Source organism: Mastigoproctus giganteus, chromosome 14 (genome assembly GCF_048544385.1).
Source record: "Mastigoproctus giganteus isolate SK-2022 chromosome 14, ASM4854438v1, whole genome shotgun sequence".
Taxonomy (NCBI): Eukaryota; Metazoa; Arthropoda; class Arachnida; order Uropygi; family Thelyphonidae; genus Mastigoproctus; species Mastigoproctus giganteus.
In genome coordinates, this window is record NC_143588.1 from 64,871,284 (window position 1) to 64,892,151 (window position 20,868).

General features: G+C 35.9%; 1 protein-coding gene across 2 annotated transcripts in view; it reads right to left on the reverse strand.

Annotated features, from left to right (window-relative positions):
- The window catches only part of LOC150075180 (SMAD family member 3-like), a 160,748-nt gene that overhangs the window by 14,566 nt on the left and 125,314 nt on the right, over window positions 1-20,868 (reverse strand). For both annotated transcript variants that reach the window (XM_090388892.1, XM_090388893.1), the window contains one exon: window positions 5,677-5,889. In XM_090388892.1, the coding sequence (XP_090245018.1) occupies window positions 5,677-5,889 (213 nt within the window). The remainder of the gene's footprint in view (window positions 1-5,676; window positions 5,890-20,868) is intronic.

Below are 20,868 nucleotides of genomic sequence, written 5' to 3' on the forward strand. Positions count from 1 at the left end.
CTGAGCTGGACAGGTATTTGGATAAACGTAAGGGTGAAATGGAATCTTTTTTTTTTTTTTTTTTTGGCTGATGGTGTGTAAGCTTGCTTTCTTGCATCATATGCCTCTACTAATGCTAATTAGTCATATGGTACAAGGGAGCTCTAGGCCTTTACTGCATCTGCTAAATAACAAATAAATATCCATGTTTCATCCTCATGTTGATACTAATCCAGCTGACCTCTGAATCTCCTCAAGCTACTCATGCAAGCTACTCACACCGCAACTACTCATGCAAAAACTTATTCCAGCAATTAACAACTTACTAGCTAAAACAAAAACTTCCCATAATCCAGTGGAAAACTCCATACCAGCACATTGACATTAGGTTATGGCTTGCTGATATATGATCTAGACAAAAGGGTAATTCTGTACAAGAATACTTTATTCTTATAGCAGAGATTCTCAACTAGAGGGATATCAAAGGATATCCTAAAGGGGTCGAATGCATCATAATAAATTAAAACAATAAAAAACAGTTTCAAATGAAGAATGGAATTAAATTTGTTGTAACCAGAAAGGGGAGGGGGTATCATATATTTTGGTACATTTAAAGATGGGCCACCAGAAGTAACCATTGAGAAATATTACCTTATAGATACACAACTATACCTATAAGGAACATTCTATCTGAAGAGATAAGCAATTTTTATCTTACTCGAAACTCCAGTCTACTATGCAGGCAATTTGCTTATGTGTAACTTAATTGTTCCCCAGCTCGGTTTGCAAACTTCTTTTGCAAAGGTAGCTCAGGCAACTTCAACATGATTGCCACCCAATTAATCATTTGATTTATGATTTTATTTGTTAAACTTACTCCCAGGATTTCTTGGGAATATCTTAACCAAACTTACTCATCACAGGCCTAAACATATGACTGAAAGACAAGTCATGTCAAAGTGATCAGAAAAGCATTTTACAGATAAATGGAAAATTGGTCATTGGGAAATTAAGTGACATATATAAGCAAATACCAAGTCTTGCCAATACTGTGTGGATACATACTTAACACCAGATCATTGAAGTTCTGGCAAGCATTTGAAATTTATAGTAACAAACAGCCACTTGTTTTTCTGATATAACTTGTAAATTGTGAATGAATTTGGTATATTTCCATACCCTACACTAAAACTTTATCTTCTGAACTTGAACAAGTTCAGAAGATAAAGAGAAAATACAGAAAGCAATAAGCCCAGTACAGAGCCCCTATGGTTCTGTACTGGGCTTGTTGTTTTCTATATGCATTAATGATATTGATGAAGGTATATCAGGCTTAATGTCTTTACAGATATTGCAAAGGTTCGCAGGATGGTTAATGACAGTAATCAAGGTATGTATTCTACTGCAACAGCATCTATAAAATTAGGCAGATGGACTGAGAACTGGAGTTGAAGTTTAACATTCACAAATTCAAGGTATTGCATCCTGAAATAGGCCTCTGAGGTTGGGAAAACTCATATCATAATAATAAACTCTTACACCAACCGTTTAAATTAAATTAAGAAAATTTTAATACTGTAAAATAATATATAGTACAAACAATCTATTTGCAATAAATATAAAACCTAAATTGGATTAAAATAAATATATAAAACATTTAAAATATATGATAGAATAAAAGTGCTAAAACTGTAGCTTTCGGAAGCATCCGCTTCCTTTCTCAACAGTAAGTTAAAACTTACACAACACATCCTTAAATAGCAGGCTCACGGCACTTCCACGCGTGGTTCGACCGGCGCATGGGCAGAACTCCCTTCATGCGTATTAGAATCGGAAATGGCTCAGGAGCGAGGAAAGCAAAACCGTTCATCCGTATTGAAGACCACAGCCTCAAAGAGGGGATGCATATGCATACCTCTGTCTCTGTTAATAGTATTATTGTCTGATGAACAGATTTGCAAGCTCTCGAGCCACTTGCGGTTCCAGAACCCATGCGCCCGGTCAATGATGACCGCATCCTCTGGGGAGATCTGGTGCTGCTTCTCCCAAAAATGTTCAGCCACAGCAGACTTTCCATAATCTGCGGCTTTTATGGCATTCATGTGCTCCTCCAGACGATCCTTAAATCGCTGCCTAGTTTCACAATCCGGGCACTTAATCACGTATACGACCCCCACTGCTAAAATCATTCGTTATAGGGTCCTTAACCTTGGACACCACTGTGTGCAACCTATGCCCTGGCAGCTGCACACAGCGTGTCTGACATTCACGAAGCACTCTTGTTATATGCTCAGTAAGGCCCGGATAGTAGGGAATGTATGTGGTGGCAACTGGCACAAACGGTTCATTTTGCCTGGGCACCACCCCCATTATATATTTGTCCATGACCCTCTGGGGGTAGCCACATTTCTTAAGGTCTGCTGTGACTCGTCTAAATTCTTTTTCTCTATCCTCAGAGGTACTGCAGTAGGACTCTACCCTATCTAATAATTATGCTGTTCTTATGTTGCATAGCTTGCGTCGAACTATAGTGGGTGTATTGACTCCGACACAGGTTTTTTAAACACTGATGTTTTAAGCCTGAGTGAACCGTTTGTGCCAGTTGCCACCACATACATTCCCTACTATCCGGGCCTTACTGAGCATATAACAAGAGTGCTTTGTGAATGTCAGACACGCTGTGTGCAGCTGCCAGGGCATAGGTTGCACACAGTGGTGTCCAAGGTTAAGGACCCTATAACGAATGATTTTAGCAGTGGGGTCGTATACGTGATTAAGTGCCCGGATTGTGGGGAGTGTTATGTGGGTGAAACTAGGCGGCGATTTAAGGATCGTCTGGAGGAGCACACGAATGCCATAAAAGCCGCAGATTATGGAAAGTCTGCTGTGGCTGAACATTTTTGGGAGAAGCAGCACCAGATCTCTCCAGAGGATGCAGTCATCGTTGACCGGGCGCATGGGTTCTGGAACCGCAAGTGGCTCGAGAGCTTGCAAATCTATTCATCAGACAATAATACTATTAACAGAGACAGAGGTATGCATATGCATCCCCTCTTTGAGGCTGTGGTCCTCAATACGGATGAACGGTTTTGCTTTCCTCGCTCCCGAGCCATTTCCGGTTCTAATACGCATGAAGGGAGTTCTGCCCATGCGCCGGTCGAACCACGCGTGGAAGTGCCGTGAGCCTGCTATTTAAGGATGTGTTGTGTAAGTTTTAACTTACTGTTGAGAAAGGAAGCGGATGCTTCCGAAAGCTACAGTTTTAGCACTTTTATTCTGTCATATATTTTAAATGTTTTATATATTTATTTTAATCCAATTTAGGTTTTATATTTATTGCAAATAGATTGTTTGTACTATATTTTATTTTACAGTATTAAAATTTTCTTAATTTAATTTAAACGGTTGGTGTACGAGTTTATTATTGTGATATGATGCAAGGTATTGCATATGGGTTACAATAATCCCAGATTATTATACCAACTGTGTGGTACAATAATCTGGCTAGTGGAAAATGAAAAAGACCTGGGAGGGTAATTGTGCAGTTCTCTGAGCAGTGCAGACAGGCTGCCAGACCAAATCATGGGATTTTGTCAATGATATACAGGAATTTTGCTAGCAGGAATAAGGAGGTGATTACCCCATTGTATAAGGCAATGCTTAGGCTGCATCTTGAAGACCCCATACAATTCTGGAGGCTTCATTTTAGGATGCTGACCTGCTGAAATGGGTACAGAGAAGGGCAATGACATTGGTGAGGGGAACAAAAGGGTGATTTTACCAAGAGAGGCTTTAGTTCTGCAAACTGTACCATCAGGAGAATAGGCACCTGCAAGTTGATCTGACTGAGCTGTTCAAGCTCAATGCTGATATGCATTCTTCCTCTTGCTCAGCCTACACACACAAGGGAGATAAATTCAAATGATAGATGTGCAGAAGTTTGCCTTCAGACAGTGGGTAGTTGATTGGCTTCCATCTGTTGTTGTGGAAGTGGACAATTATCTTGTATAAGGCAATGGTCAGGCCACACCTTGAGTACTGTATACAGGTCTGGAGGACTCATTTTAAGAAGGATGTAGAGCTGCTAGAATGAGTACAAAGAAGAGCAACAAGATTAGTGAATATTGCTCTTATGCAGAAAGGCTTAAGTTTTGAAAATTACAGTGTCTGGAGACTAGGAAACTGCAAGGTGATCTGATGAGGCGTATAAAGCCTTGAATGGTTTGAGAATGCTTAATACAGATGGGATTCTTCCTCAGAATAATCGCCTGAGAGGGCATAAATTCAAATTGAGGAAAGACAGTTGCAGGATATATGTGAGGAAGTTTGCCTTTAGCCAGCAGGTGGTTGACTGCTAGAACAAGCTTCCATCTGTCGTTGTAGAAGTTTATAGCTTAAATAGATTCAAGGCAGAACTAGACAAACATTTGGAGCGAGTGTATGGGTGAAATGAGAAGGGCGTTTTTCTTTTTTTTTTTTTTTTTTGGCTGATACTATATAAGCTTGCTTTCTTGCATCATGTGCCTTACTAATGCTAATGACAAGTGGATAGTTTGAATAGATTCAAGGAAGAGCTACACAAACTATTGGATGGGATGAACAGGTAATGTGGGAAGGTATTTTTTTGGCTGATGCTGTATAACCTTACCCTTCCTTGCATTCTTTGCCATTACTAATACTAGTACATGTTTTGTTCATAACTGTCAATGTATCCTGTGACTTGTTGTAGAACAGTGCAAACAGCACAGGAAAAATGTAGAAAGTGTAAGCAAGTTTCATGTGTATGGATGTTTGAACAGTGTTAAAGTTTCTTATGTTGTTAAGAAAAACTGTGTGAGTGTCATCATCATCTTCAAAAGAACACCTAGAGAGATCCACTGTACACTGTATGAAATTCTGAATTTGTTTCACTCTAATAGTGATGCATGTCATACTCTTTACTCACTGTGTGCTTGTAACTGATCTGTCTATGGTACTTGGTACAACATTAATGGTGAATATTACACAGGGTAGCATGACAAATTCTAAATACATCAGAGCAACCTAAACTGGAATATGGCTCATAGCAATGCAGCTCCCCCAAAGACCATCAAAATGTTCAAAACTGCTGCATACCTGGGGTGAGAGAAGGAGCAATACATCCTCCTTATTTCCTGGACCTATCCTCATGTAGCCATATTTAGCTGAGGTAATGATCCTCTGACAGCCAAACACAGGAGATTACAAACACATATATTCAATACATACAGTAAACTTCTGAAACACACCATGCATATCAAGCCAACAAATGTTTTAATAAATAACTAGGCATATTCAAAGTCCGGGATTACTGAATAAAGTATACATAGTCTTCTAATATTCACTTTAAAATGTAGTAACTGCACATTTGAAACAGTAAATTAGGCAATGAGAAATATTTTAAGAGTTTGGTCAAGTAATTGACCTGCTATCCAAAGTATGTAAAAATATATGTACAATGAAATAAAAATAAAAAAATAAAAAAGTTTGAAAAGAACTGATTTAATATACAACAAATCAGTGATTTTCAGACATGAAGATGAAATTTCTGTTTGACATCCTCTCAAGCTATATTCAAAGTTTTTAGCACTTCTGATCAGCCCTTCTATGTGAAGTGAATTCTAAATCAAAACTTTTGAGGATAAACATTACAAGAAAGGTAATAAAATAAAAAATTACCAATGTGTCTTCTTGTCTGTTCAACCACCGGGTTTCGATTCACATTGGACAAAAGGCCAAGACAAAATCTCTCAGAACTTGAGGGATCTGTGAAACCATCTACTGTAAGAGATGGCTGTGAAGCATGAAAAGTTTCTCCCACCCTTGTATTCAGTTCATAATAAGAAATAGAGCACCAAAATGCCGGTTCTGTGTATGTCACTGGCTGTACGTCTGTAATAAAGAAATTTTAAAATAATAAATTGAATATATATTAGATGTTATTAGTTTAAGACTTAAGTAAGCAAAATTACCTTGCTAGAGTTTTAATTTTAAGCATTGGTATAAAAGTTATATTATGTTTATTTTATACAAAGCTTTTGAAAAACTTCTAGTGTCAAAAATTACATTTTTCAGTTATTCTTTATTAATCTTTTACTTTTGAAGTAATTTCTAAATTTTTAAATTTCAAAAAAAAATTGAAATTTAATTGAATGAATTTATTGATTTCTCTTCATTAAAGATAGATTTTATTAAACAAAGGAAATTACTTTAATTGGAGTCAGCTGCCTGTAACCCTGAGACAGTAAAATCTCTTCACATCAGATACCATTATAATTTTAACAAAAATGTCACCATAATGAAAAGATTTCTAGGTTCCAGCCAAATTCCTTTAATATTAGAGCATCTTGTCTGAACAAAATAGTTTTGACAAAAAAAATTTAGTACAATGAACTATTTTCAATATCACCTATGCATAAAATGTATTGGTTTAAAAGGAAAGAAAAACATGGTAAAAATAGGTATGAGAGATTAGCATGAATTAAAAAATAAAAAAAAAATCAAGGAAAAGAAAGAAAGGATTCAGTATTATATTCTACTCTGTTTTACACCTTTTTGAATGATTACGTTTTTTTTCCTGTGATATTCAATAGTACAGTGTACCAAAAAAAAAAAAAAATCATGTATGATGATGATGAATTTACATAGTAATAGGTTTTTTTTTTTGCTTTATTTCTTTTTAGAGATAACAAAAATAAAACAAAAAACACTAAATTTAAATAAAACATACAAAAAAGCAGATAGGAGACCACAACAAAAGAGACACTGGGTTTTGATAATCAAGTATTCTGTTTTGGAAAGACTCCCATATGCAGTTCACTTATTTGGAAGAAGGAAAAAAAAAATGTAGCAAAATATTCCAAAGAAATTAAGGCTATGTAAAATCAGTATATTTGTATCTGTACTTGTGTATATTCTTTAGTCACTTTACATGTTTTACTGGGCAAAAGAAAACCAGTTTCCAGACAAAATGAGCAAACTTTGCAGGAGACCAGATAACTTGATCACACTGCTTAAAAAAAAGGTCAAAAAAGCTGATTAGAGTTCCCTCCATCAAAATGGGATTTGAACCAAGCTTTTTTCACATGGTGGAGAAGGGCAATAATTGTAATTAAAGTGTTAGAATTATTAATCTAATTCAACTTACTGCAATCTAAACCCACACATTTTCAATTACACTAAAATTGAATTTTTATGTTAATCAGCATAAAAAAAAACAAAAGGGAAGTTAAACATTTAAAACAAATGTGTACTGATATGCGGAAGTAACAAAAACTTATATCCACTGTACTTAATTTCTGAATGTATGATTTATTAAAATTAATAAACTGAATTTCTGAATGTATGGTTTATTAAAATAAAATATATTTTATTTATAAGAAATGTATATGATATATTTCTTATAAATAAAATATCTTTTCAAACAGATACTCTCTAAACAAATATTTTTATTTTTTTAATATGTATATTGTCATTTTATTTATTTATTATTGATTTTAAAGAGAATATTTAAGTCAAATTAAGTGTAAATTATTACTACTTCTATATATTATAGACTTGCAGCAGCAGAATTTATTTGAACAAATAACAATTCATTTGATAAAATCTTTAATGACATTTGTTAGAACAAAATTTCAGTACAACAAAATGATTCATGCCCCTTGGAAAGTTCATTGTAATAGGATTTTATTGTATTTGTAATAAAAAAGGACATTGTAAAATACCATAAGAGACTTTTCTTTTCCTGAAAAATGTTGCCTGAATCTTATAGGTCAAACATTTACTAGGTGCATGAAGTCTTTTTTTTTTTTTTTTTTTTTTTTTTTTAAGCTCAGGCTGCATACTGCAGGAGTGACCAGCAAAATTAATATTACCACTGATAGTGGCAAATGATGCACACTTATACACCATCAGCCAAAAAAAATCCCATTTCCCCTATCTATTCCCCTCCAATAGTTTGTCTAGTTCTTCCTTGAATTTATTCAAATTATCCACTTCCACAACAACAGATGAAAGCATGTTCCAACAACCAACCATCCACTGACTGAAGGCAAACTTATGTAACCATCCTACCTCAATTTGAATTTATCCCATCAGCACTGAGTTTGCTCAAGCCATTCAAAGCCTTAAAAACCTCAATCAGATCACCTCACAGTTGCCTGGTCTCCAGATGCTGCAATTTGCAGAACTGAAGCCTTTCTTGATAAGAGCACCCCTGTATTCCCCTCACCAATCTCACTGCCCTTCTCTGTGCCCATTCTAGCAGCTCTACATCCTTCCAAAAATGAGGCCTCCAAGCCTATATGCAGTACTCAAGATGTAACATGACCATTGCCTTATACAATGGTATAATCACCTCCTTATCAAATTCCTGTATATCGCTGATAAAACCCCAGGAGCTCTCTGTGCTGCTCAGAGAACTTTATCCCCAGGTCCTTTTCATTTTCTACCACCCTGAGTGTAATACCACACAGTTGCTATGTTACTCTGGGCTATTTCTCAGCCCAATATGCCTAATTTTTATAGACCTTGTTGAAGCTGCATACCTTCATTACTGTCATTAACCACCTTGCCAACCTTTGTATCATCTGCAAACTTAGACATTAAGCCAGAAATACCCTCATCAATATCATTACTTAATATAGAAAACAACAATGGATCCAGCACTGAATGCTGGGGGATTCCACTAATAACATTACTCCATGACAGGCAGAGTCCACTGATAACTTCTCTCTGTCTTCTCCAACTCAGTCATCCCTTTATCCATAGTGGTAACTTGCTCTTAATGCTACACTGCTCCAATTTATACAGTAGTCTTTTATGTGCCACAGTATTAAAAAACTTCCTGAAATCCAAGTATATGATATCAAAATAATTTTTTGAATTCAGTTCCTTTGTCACTGCTTCACAGTACCCAATCAAGGTCAGACAAGATCTCCCCTTAACAAACCCATGATGTAACTGAGATATAACTTCACTCCTGTCTAGATGGTCCTGCATTACTTCTTTAACCAGTGACCATTATTTTCCCTGGAACAGTAGTTAAGCTAACAATTCTGTAAGTTCTCATGTCACCCTTTGATCCCCCCTGCCTTGTGAATTGGGGATACATTTGCACATCTCCAATTCATAGGGACCTCTCCTGAATTCAAAGATGCTCCCGTAATTATGGCTAAGGGTTTTCTTACCTTCTTTGTTGCTTCCCTTAATATAACTGGATCAAACCCATCCACCCCAGGTGCATTTTTTATGTTCAATTTCAACAATTCCTCTTCCATTTTCCTCTCAGTTATTAGAAAATTGTTTAGCTCCCTGTTAGAATTTGATAAACTTCTGGTATCCCCCTCCCTAAAGAATTCCTCATGTGTGGTAGACACAAAATACTCTTTCAGTTTGTTAAACTGTCAATATCAAGTAGACCAATTGATTCAGCCCCTTGCCTTCCTTCTACTGTTAATATAAGTAAAGAAATCTTTGCTGCTTTTCTTGGCATTCTTTGCCAGAGACTTCTCATAATCTGCCTTGGCTTGCCTAACCTCCTTTGTAACTTGATTGCAGACTAGCTTACATCTGCCATAGGTTTCGGTATCATCTGATAATTTTTATGCATCCTATGCATTTTTCTTCTCTGCCATGTGTCTCAATAGTTCATCTGACATCCATTTAGGTCTAAACCTTGAACTGTATTTGGGTATTACATACCACTCTTGTTAGCACACCTATTGTTGTGAGAAAAAAATAACAAAAAATCAGAAATGAATATAGTTTTTTATTTCCAAAAATTCTACCCAGATTTCAACCCAATCGGAACCTAATGCTAAAAAGCAGTTACCTATGAACTGAAGTATGAACTCATTACTGCATTAATGTGTTACTAAGCTATTCATCACTGATTCTACAAAGACAAAAATTTATTCATTAACTTATGTTAAATTTATTTTATAAACATAAAATTTCTTAAATTTTTTTTATTACAAGTGTACACAGTTAGCAAAAGCATTTGGTGGCATGGATCAGTAACAGGAGGAAAGGTACTGATTCTAGTATCTCACTGATATGTCCCTAAGTAGCACACAATGTGCTTCCAAATTGCTGTAGCATGGCACAGTTCAATCATAACTGAACTGTAGCGTGCTGCAGGAAAGGGTTAGTCACAACTGGTTACTGTTTACTAAATCTGATTGAAGTCTTACGTGTCTCACTGGAGCTGTCCTTTATTTCTGTGTAAAAAAGAATAAATAAATAAAAAGAACCTTTTTCTAGAAAGGATTACAGTGAATTACCATGTAGCTCTGTTACCTTGGGCTTGTTGTGGTCCTGGGGTAATATGTGCAGAAAACATTTTATATTGCAAGGTCAAGCCCATATGCTGCCACAAAAACTGCACAGTCCTTTGTTAGCTGCTGTGCTGTTATGTTGACTGCAATAAAGCAGTTACAGTGAAGTTGTAAACTCCTCTGGATCCTCCTCAGCTGTCCAGAATATAAACAGACTATTTATTTATTTATCATATGACACTGACTACCCCTGCCACAAAAACTGCACAGTCCTTTGTTAGCTGCTGTGCTGTTATGTTGACTGCAATAAAACAGTTACAGTGAAGTTGTAAACTCTTCTAGATCCTCCTCAGCTGTCCAGAATAGACTCATTTATTTATTTATAATATTACACTGACTACTCCTAACCCTTCCCCTGCTTCTTTCTGCTGATATTTACATGTGTAAATATCAGCACTAGCGGCATTACCTCACCTACCATAAACCACAAGGATCAGTATTAGTAATCATCTGATTAACCTTATTTGCGACCTTCAAGGATCAGTAGTCCCTTCTATAAATCAATGATTCACCAGTGAAGAAAGAAATACATCTCTTTAGAAGCTCATGGTTTTGTTTCATGCAGAATAGTTATCTTATTATTTATTTTTTTTTTGGTCAAGCATGAGAATGCAGAATGTATTAGAGTGGATCATGGCTCAAACTAGTGATGGGCATAATCAAGAATTAAAATTGAAATAGCAGATTATGGTATTTTCATAATCAATTATATGAAAATTAGGTGATTACAAAATTGGCAAGAAGAAAATTGAAGCAGCAACAAAAAAAACAACAAAAATGGAGGAATTCAACCCAATGTTATCAAAACAAAAGAAAAAGTGCTGTTGGCACTTGCACAATAACTACATTTCGTTTTTATTAATTTACTTATATATATAAGCAGGGCCACTCAGAAGTGCGGGAAATGTGTGATCAACACGCAGGTGGTAAATGGAACGGGCAACAAATACCGTAAAAACTGAAAACTAGCGGCATTACCTCACCTACCATAAACCACAAGGATTAGGAATCAGTTATTACTATGCTAACCAGCGACACATCTAAATTCCTCATGTTTGACATTCTGAAACTGACCAGTGAATCAGTGGGAGGAACCATTCCTGTAATTAGCATTTATCCCGTGGTGTTCAGAGAGCGGAATAAACAATGACCAGGCAAAGCATGAAGTTTCGTTAAATTTAATTTGGCCATGAATAATAATACATTTTATAACTTTTTTATGTGTATCAGTTCTGTTTTGGTTTGTGGTGGGAAAATTTGTTGCAAAGTTACTTGAAGGAGTAACTTGGGAAACGAGAATGAGAAATGAAACAAAAGAATTTAGCAAATCAAAAAGATTTTCATTTCCTTTATCGGCAAAGAAAGAAAGTTCTGCAGCTGTTATCAAGCATTGTGTACTATTATTCTACATTTCAAGTTTCTCAGAACAAGGAAAAGTGTCGACCAGCACCGTTGCATTTTTTTCTAACTTGTGATAGAAAGGCTGAAGATTTAAGTAAGTAAATTTACACAATATAATAGCGTAGCTTAATTTAATTTATTATGATACTCACCTTTTTATAATCTGCATTGATGTTGGAATAAATTGGATGATAATTTTAAATTTAAGTTTGCATGAATGAGTTAGGATTTAAAAACAGAATTAAAATGTGCGCAAGGAAGTAGAAGTGCATGTCTTCGTCCTTGGTTATCAATGTTGAAATTTGAAATGATTTAAGTTATACGGTTGGAAACAGAAGGCCAATAGCCATAACAAGTGGCTTTCGTTTTACACATCTTCAGTTGGCAATGGTAGAATGAGAGTAAATGCGTGTATTTAAGAAGACTAAGTTCCTGTGATGCTCATGGATACACGTGGAAATCTCAGGTGCATGAGATTCCAGACCGGTGTTATGTTATAGGGTAGTTTGGAATTTAATACTTGAAGAGTGGAATGGTAGCGAAACCATTCTATAACTAGGGCTTCATACTGGAAAATTTTAAAGCTGGAATTTAATTTGACAATAGAAATGGCTGAATCTACTAAGGGGGTGTGGTTGTGGGATTGAACATGTGTTGCTAATTCGGTATTGGACTGTCCCATCCTAAAACTATTGTAGTAGTAGTAGTAGTACGCATGTGTATTTGATGTTTTGGTAGAACTGTATTTTGTGGTGGTGCTACCAATGTAGCAAGCATTACAGTTATCTTGACATTTTATTAAGTAGATGATATTATTCATGTCACTAATGTGGTAATTTTGTGTATCTTTATATGAGTTGAATAATGAACTTAGTTTATTGTAAGATGAGAATGTAAGGGTGATATCAGTACTTTTGAATAAACAGCAGAATTGGTTGGCAAAATTACTATGGTAAGGGAGGATAATACGTGGATTATTATTGGACATGCATTTGGGTGGGTTGTTGATATTATTTTGGACTGTGATAATAGTTTGTTTGATTAATTGAATAGGATATTTCCTAGATATGAATTTACTTGTAAGATATTGTAGTTCATTATTAAGGTCATAATGTGTGGAACTGTATTTTATAGCATTGTAAATTTGATTATAAAGGACTGCTTTTTTTGTGTTGAGGGGGTGATGCGATTCAAAGTGTAAGTATTTGCCCGTGTGAGTATTTTTTCTGAAAATTCTTGTTCTTAGTTTTCTATCGCTTCTGTATATAGTAAGGTTTAGGAAATTAATTTGTCCCTTTTCTTCCAATTCCAGGGTATATTTTAATCTATTATGCATGGAATTAAATTTAATGAAAAGATTGTTGTTATTATTTTGGTTTTTAGGAGCATTAGCAACTAAGGCTATATTGCTCCGGGATATGCGATGGTCATTCCCTGACCTTTCTGCATCCTCCGTATTTGGTGGTGACAGGTTCGGACCCCAGTCTAATCAAGAAGCGTGCGCTACGCACTGCTGCTCCTTCCCACCTGGCTACGGAGGCGCCTTCATGAAAAGATCATTTATTGTGGATTTGTGCCCTATTAAGAGAATATCGTCAGCATATCGTATAAATAATTTATCTTCCTTCCTGGTCAAAATTATCTCCCCCCTCACCAGATTTTCAAAATTTAAAGTAAACAATACCTCCCAAACCTTTGAAAAAATAAATTCTATCACAATAACTAATGATGACATCCTAGCATCTTTTGATGTAGTCTCATTGTACACTAATGTACATTTGCCGTCAACATTACAAAACTTACGTAATTTCTTAACAGATGACAAAACCTTATCCAATCACACTTCCCTTTCAATTAATAGCATACTAGAGCTCACAACCTTTCTATTAGATGCCAGATACTTCCGATTTCTTAATCAGATTTACCAGCAAACCTATGGCCTACCTATGGGATTAGGGATCTCAGCCCCCCCATCTGAAATTTACCTAGTCTCCGTAGAAAATCATATATTACAACCATACCCAACAGACATTAAATTATTTATATGATACGCTGATGATACGCTGTTTGGAAGAAAAGTAATGCCAAGAGCTAAAGAGAAAACCAAATTTTTTAGATGCAGAGGAAGCAATATTTCTAATGCACTTGTGCCAAGAGTGATTAGAAGTCAGGGTAATCCCAAAAGAGATATATCATTTTGCTTAGAAATTGGAGTGTCACCAAAGATAAGCATAGGAGCAGAAGAACCCTTTTTTACGAGATTCAAGACAAAACTGTGTTTTAGAAGGATTGAAATCAACTAAGTTGTCTTTACCCCACTGGAGAATTACCTGAAGATTGGCATTTAAGGAATTGGTATTGGATATTCAAGAAGTTGAAGCTGATTGAGCAGGGCAAGGTTTCTCAAAATGGAAAGTGGAATACAATGTGCTATCATCAGCAAAGCTATGGATAGGATTTCCAGTCAATGGAAGAAGTTCATTAATATACAAGAGGAAAAGAGTGAGGGAAAGAACTGAACTTTGGGTGGGGGACACCAGCATTAGTGGAGAAGTTAGAAGAGAGAGAGAGGCATCTACCATCACCCTCAGTGAGCAATCAGAGAGAAAACTGGATAACCAATTAAAAAAAAAACAGTTGGAAAACCATAAGATGGAAGCTTGTTTAGAAGACCTTTATGCCAAACACAATCGAAAGCCTTTGAGATGTCAAGAGCAACTGCTTGTGTTTCACCGAACTTTTCCATTGAATTTGTCCATAAATGGGTAACATAAGCCAGAATATCACCAGTGGATCGACACTGGCGGAATCCATACTGGCGATCATTGACCAGACGGTAGGTTTCTAGGTAGTTTAAGAGTTGGTGGTTCATTACTTTAGAAAGAGTAGAAGTAATTGCAATGGGACGATAATTGGATGGGGGGGATTTGTCACCCTTTTTAGGAACTGGCTGGATATGAGCAAATTTCCAAGCATAAGGAAAAACACCTTTGGAATAAGAAAGTGAAAACAGACGGCAAAGAACAGGAGTAAGTTCAGGAGCACAGGTTTTAAGAACAAGTGGAGAAATACCATCAGGACCTGGAGCTTTCTTACCATCGAGATTCGTCAAAATCCTTCTGACATTCTTTTGACAGAAGACTATAGGAGGCATTGAATGGATATCCTTGGCTGAAGTGACAACAGAACCATCTGGTTTGGACAGAGGTGGGAGCAGAGATGGGCAAAAGTTGCGGCCAATAGCTTTGGCAAGAGACCAGAATTCTCGGCTACAATTAGGGCAAGAAGCAAGTTTTCTACTCTTAGCCTGTTCAAACTCTAGTTTGGACTGATTAATAACTGCTTTACAATTGTTGCGAGCTTTAGTGTAGGCAGAAAATGAAACTAAAGAATTGGAAACAAGCCAATTATGATATGCAACATTCTTCTCTTGAACAGCCTTACCACATTTATTGGAAAACCAAGGTTTAGATAAAGGACAAGATTTTAAACTGGTGTGTGGAATGAAGGATTCCATTCCTACAAGAATAATTTCACTGACACGATCTGAGCAAACGTTGATATCAGAAGTTTTGAAACAGTAATGAAACCAAAGAAAAGAAATCTCGCATGTCACCCCATTTTGCATTCTTGTAATGCCAAACAATATGAGGTTGAGAACAGCCATGAGATAAAGGCTCCATTGGAGAAGAGACAATCACCAAGTTGTGATCTGAAGTGCCTAAAGGACCTCTCACTTCGACCGTGTACTTAGAAGGGTTGTTTGTGAGAAAAAGATCAAGCGTATTGGCTGTATGATTAGGATTGTTTGGTAATCTTGTAGGTAAATGAACAATCTGTGCAAGGTCATTAGTAATTGCAAAAGCCTCAGCATCTCGACCAGCTGGGTCGGTGTGACTAGAAAACGGAAGCCAGCTGGAGTTGTGAACATCAAAATCACCAAGGAAAATTACCTCACTGTTAGGAAAGTTGGACTGGAGAAAGTCAAGTTGCAAAGAGAGGAAGTCAAAGAGCTCCAAGTGATTAGTGGAGTTAGGAGAACGGTAGAGACAACAGATGAATTTGACACAATGAGGTAGAGAGATTTTAAGCCAGAGAAGATCGAAAAGAGGAGATTCCAAATTACCAAGTCTCTGACAGGGAATATCGGAATGGACATATGCACAAGTACCACCTTTGAGGCAAAAGGAATCATACAGCGAATAATTTGGGCATCTGAGATATGAGCAGTAGTTTAATCAACTGATAACTGAGATTCTGTCAGAAAAAGTACATGGGGTTTGGCAGACTGCAAGTGGAACTGGACATCGTTGAGATTAGAATTGCGACCACATGTATTTGTGAAATGAACTAGGAAGTGTTTGGGAGGTTTAGATCTTTTCGCAGATAAGCTTACTCTATTAGTTTGACAATTCATGGTGTATTCAATAGTAAGAAAAAGTGGGCGAACATGCTATATGAAGTTTTTTTTTTTTTTTTTTTTTTTTTTTGTAGTTGTTGGCGCATAGGCTTCTGTGGCCATAATGCACCTCCCAAGATTTTTTTGCAGTACTTTGATCCAAGCTCAAGGTGGGAATCGAACCCGCGACCTTTGGGTTGCCAGGCGAGCACTTTACCCACCCGGATAGCCTGGTTGGCCTATATGAAGTAATGAAATTTTTGGATATGTCGTCATGGTAAGAATATACCCAGATCCTTCACATATGTGGCTTCGCCAATGCCCCCCACAAACACACTACTCGGACTCCCTCCAGTCACTGTGTGGCAGAGTAGAGGTAGCAAGGTTATACACTAGCTGATCCGGAAGCCTCCTAAAGAGTTACCAATAGGTTTCGTCTGGTGTACTAACTAGCGGCCGGCCTGCGAACACCGTTTTAGAGCTGTTCCCTCAAATGTAAGGAAGATTGGATCTCGCCTTGATGTTCATCATAACCTCAAAAGTCATCAGTCATACTGCATGATGGAAGAGATGGGGAAGGGTTGACCAGAACTTAGCTCTGGAGACTAAACATGGGTTCCACCATTTCAAGCCTCCAATAAGCAAAGTGGTGGTATTGCACTGGTTGATGAGAGTCATCTACCACCTAGTATTGCCTGGTAACACAGAGGGGCGGCATTCCTCCATGTGGTGTGGGTGTCACACCTCGACCCCTGCTTACGTTGGCTCATGCCTGGGTGGTTACCCACAGTGTGCTTGTGCATGGAGGTTATACCCATGATTACTAACAGTCCCACCATCGTGAAGGTGCAAGCAAAGGATTTGGCTGTCACAGACCATCCGGACTTCACCAAAATTGGGTCCACTTGACTTGAATGTCACCCGAATATCAGTTTCATCAGCGTTTTAGACTCCCAGGTAGCAAATGCAGTTTGTCTGGCATATCTGAGAGAATGTCTGTGACAACCTCATGGACCATTTCAATCCTTCTAGTTGATTTCAATCCTTCTAAAAAACTCAGTCCTGTCTTATATTTCACAAAAAGGATTCTTTTGAAAAAAAGGATTATTGATAACACTCAGATTTCTAGACAAGATCACAAATATCTGTTAGAGATTACTCTGACTTCTAATCTCTCTTTGCAAAAGCACATCACAAATATTGCTTCTTCTGCATCTAAAAAACTGGGTTTTCTCTTTCAATCTCAGCATTACTTTTCTTCCGAACATCAGCTCACTCTGTGCAAATCTCAAATCCACCCTTTCTATGGAATATTGTTCCCACATCTGGGATGGTGCCCCCCAAAACCTCTCTCAGGATTCTAGGCTCTATTCAAAAGAGGACAGTTAGGTAAATTAATGACTCATCTCTAACAAAGTCTCTCCACTCTGTCTCATAGACATTCTCTTTCTTCTGCATGCCTTTTCTATAGATACTTCCATGGGCACTATTCTTCTGAGTTGGTTTCTATAATTCCTGCTCTCTCTTCCAGGCCACAGCAAATCAGCATCCTTTTACTGTTCAACTTTTCTTCTTCCTCATTTATTCCTTCAACTTCTGTATTCTGGAACAATTTTGACACCTCCCTTCATACATATTTCCTGAAAATTACAATCTTCAGAAACTACTAATATTAATAACAGGATTCAATAAGGAATTCATAAATGTCCCTAATTATTAAGTAGTTCTATTATGTTGGAATTTTAACTTGCTCTACATCGGGGGTCCCCAAACTACGGCCTGCGAAAGAATTTTATCCAGCCTGCAGATATTTCAATTAGATTGTAAAAATTTATGTTTATATTAGATCACAATAAAATTTAAGAAAAACACATTTTACAGATTATTTTAACATTTGTCAGTGTAGTGTTAATGCCTCCGTGTCGCAGCTTAATCTTGTCAGATATTAATTCTGTTATTTCCACTCACAGCTATTCTTTGAAATATTGTTAAAATAATCCATTAATCTTGACCCTGTCATTAATTAGCAATAAACATTAGAGGCAGTAATTAGGGATTTCCTGATCCCTTGCCAGCCTGCACACCAACCCTGATATGAGCAAATTTCCAGAACAATTTTGATACCTCCCTTCATACATATTTCCTGAAAATTACAACAAGTGAAAATAGATTTTTGCATGTGTCAGAAGCAATTCATGGCCTCAAACTGAATTGGGATTTGCTATCAGTGGTTATGATGGATGGCACTAAAAATATGGCCAGTACTAAAATTGGGTTCATGGATCAGCTTCATAAATATCTTGAGACTAAAAATATTAAAAAGCCAATGCAATTTCATTGTATAATTCACCAGCAGTCTTTGTGCAGAAATTTTTTGGGAGTATATTCAGTCATGTCAACTGTAATATCAACAGTATATTTTTTTCCATAAGACTGGTCTGAATCAGCAGCAATTCAAAAATTTTCTTGAAACTCTGAGGCCGAATACGGTGATTTGTTGTACTACACTGAAGTATGATGGTTGAGTCGCAGTAACGTGTTCAAGTGATTTTTGAACTTAGGATCAAAATAGATCTATTTATGAATGAAAAATTGAAACCTGTTCCGGAACTTCAGATCTAAAATAGTTGTGGAACCTTACCTTTTTAACAGATATATGTGAACACCTGAATTTTCTTAATATGAAACTACAAGGATGAGACAAACTTGCCAATGAATTGTATTATAATGTCAAAGCATTTGAACCAAAATTGGAGTTATTTAAAAGTCAACTACTTCAGAATAATTTTTCACATTTTCCATGTTGCAATAATTTATCTAAAAATGTGCCCAGTTATAGTTTTTCCACTGAAAATTTTGTTATAAACATTAGTTTCTTGCAAGAAAATTTTGTGGATAAATTTTTTGATTTTAAAAATAATTCAAAGGTGTTTGAACTTTTTCAGAATCCATTTGACGTTTCTGTCAACGACGTGGATGAGAATTTACAATTAGAGTTGGTAGGTTTTCAATCTAAGGATGCACTGAATACAATATTTAAAAATGAAAATCTAATTCAATTTTATTCAACATTATCCGAGTCAGATTATCCAAAAATTAAAAATTTTGCAAGAAAGGTTACACCAATTTTCGGAAGTGTGTGTATATATATATATATATATATATATATATATATATATATATATATATATATGTGTGTGTGTGTGTGTGAGCAGACCTTTTCAAAAATGAAATATGTAAAATCAAAAATACAATCGCATCTAACTGACCCGCATTTACATGACTTTTAAGAATTGGAACTAGTACTTTAAAACCCGATATTAAGAAACTTAGTTGCACTCTATAACCACATTCATTGCATTAATTATAATTTTTGTTGTATTGCTGATTGTACTTTTGTGATTAGTATAATAAATAAGTAATAATTAAAATTTGATATAAACAAACTTATATTTTATATTACCTATCCATCGATTTATTTTTGAATCTGTAGATATAGGTAGGTATAAAATTTGTTTCTCTGCATAACTTTAATGTTATGCAGAGAATGTAGTTTTCAGTAATTAAGAAATACTCTGGCCTGCCAAATATTCCAAAAATTCATATGTGGCCTGCTTCTCTAAAAGTTTGGGAACCCTGCTCTACATAAATACTTTTTTTTTTTTTTTTTTGCACAATAAAATTCACTTAACCCTGATCTGGACACATGGGGGTGGGTCTTGGAGACTGCACAACCTTCAGTGATACTGCATTTTTCATCTGCTCAGTCCACACAGATGAAACTTTCAACAAGAAAGTGCTTTCTTTAATTTTTCCAATAAAAATTCCAAAAATCTTTGTTTGTTATAACACAAAAAGTGAAAATGCAGGACCAAGTTAAGCCTATTCTTGATAATTATATGCATGTACTGAAAAAAATGAATTTAAAACTGGCATGCATTTCGTGCATTCAATTATTGAGGTACATGTTCATATCAACAAATCCAGTTCTTAGGTTCTCTTGCTTCACATCATGGAAGATGTCTGGTTAGTGTCCAATTGGTGAAGCTCTGAGGTTTTTCAGTGCTATTTTTCTCACTGTCAAAATTAATAAGGGAGTTAAAATAAAGAGGATAAAAAATATTACTGAAGTGATGGAGAGTGTTTAATTTAAATGTATGTTCTTAATATAAAAAAAATGAACTTTTTTAAGTTGTTTTCATAATGGAGTGAAAATAAAGGTGGAACCAAAAATGTAAAGAATTCTGAATTATTTCTTGCCAATTTTTAAGGCTATAAATGCAGTAACTTTTTGTGCCACTAAGTGAGTACACATGTGAGGTAAAGAAAGTTTTTGTTTAATCAGTGTTACAGATTAAACATGATTTGTTTAACCTGTACACTTGTAACACTGGTTACCAGTTAAACAAAGCATGTGATTTAATTAATGTTGAATTTAATTAATTCACTAGAAACAACCATACTGCATATTCTCTTAACATCAAAAAAGTGATTACTCTATGGATTAAATTAAGAAGGCATGTGTATTATACTTAGGATGCAAGATTTCAGATAAAGGTCATATGCTATTCATGTGAAAGAATGCTATAAAAATATGCAGTTGCTTTTTAAAAATACTGAATATGGTAAATACTTCCAGAAAATTTGTGGTGATCTGAAAATGATGGCATTTCCTGGCAAAGTTTCCTTTTGATTTCTGTAAGAGAAGACTGTTAGTTGGTAAGTTGCTTATTT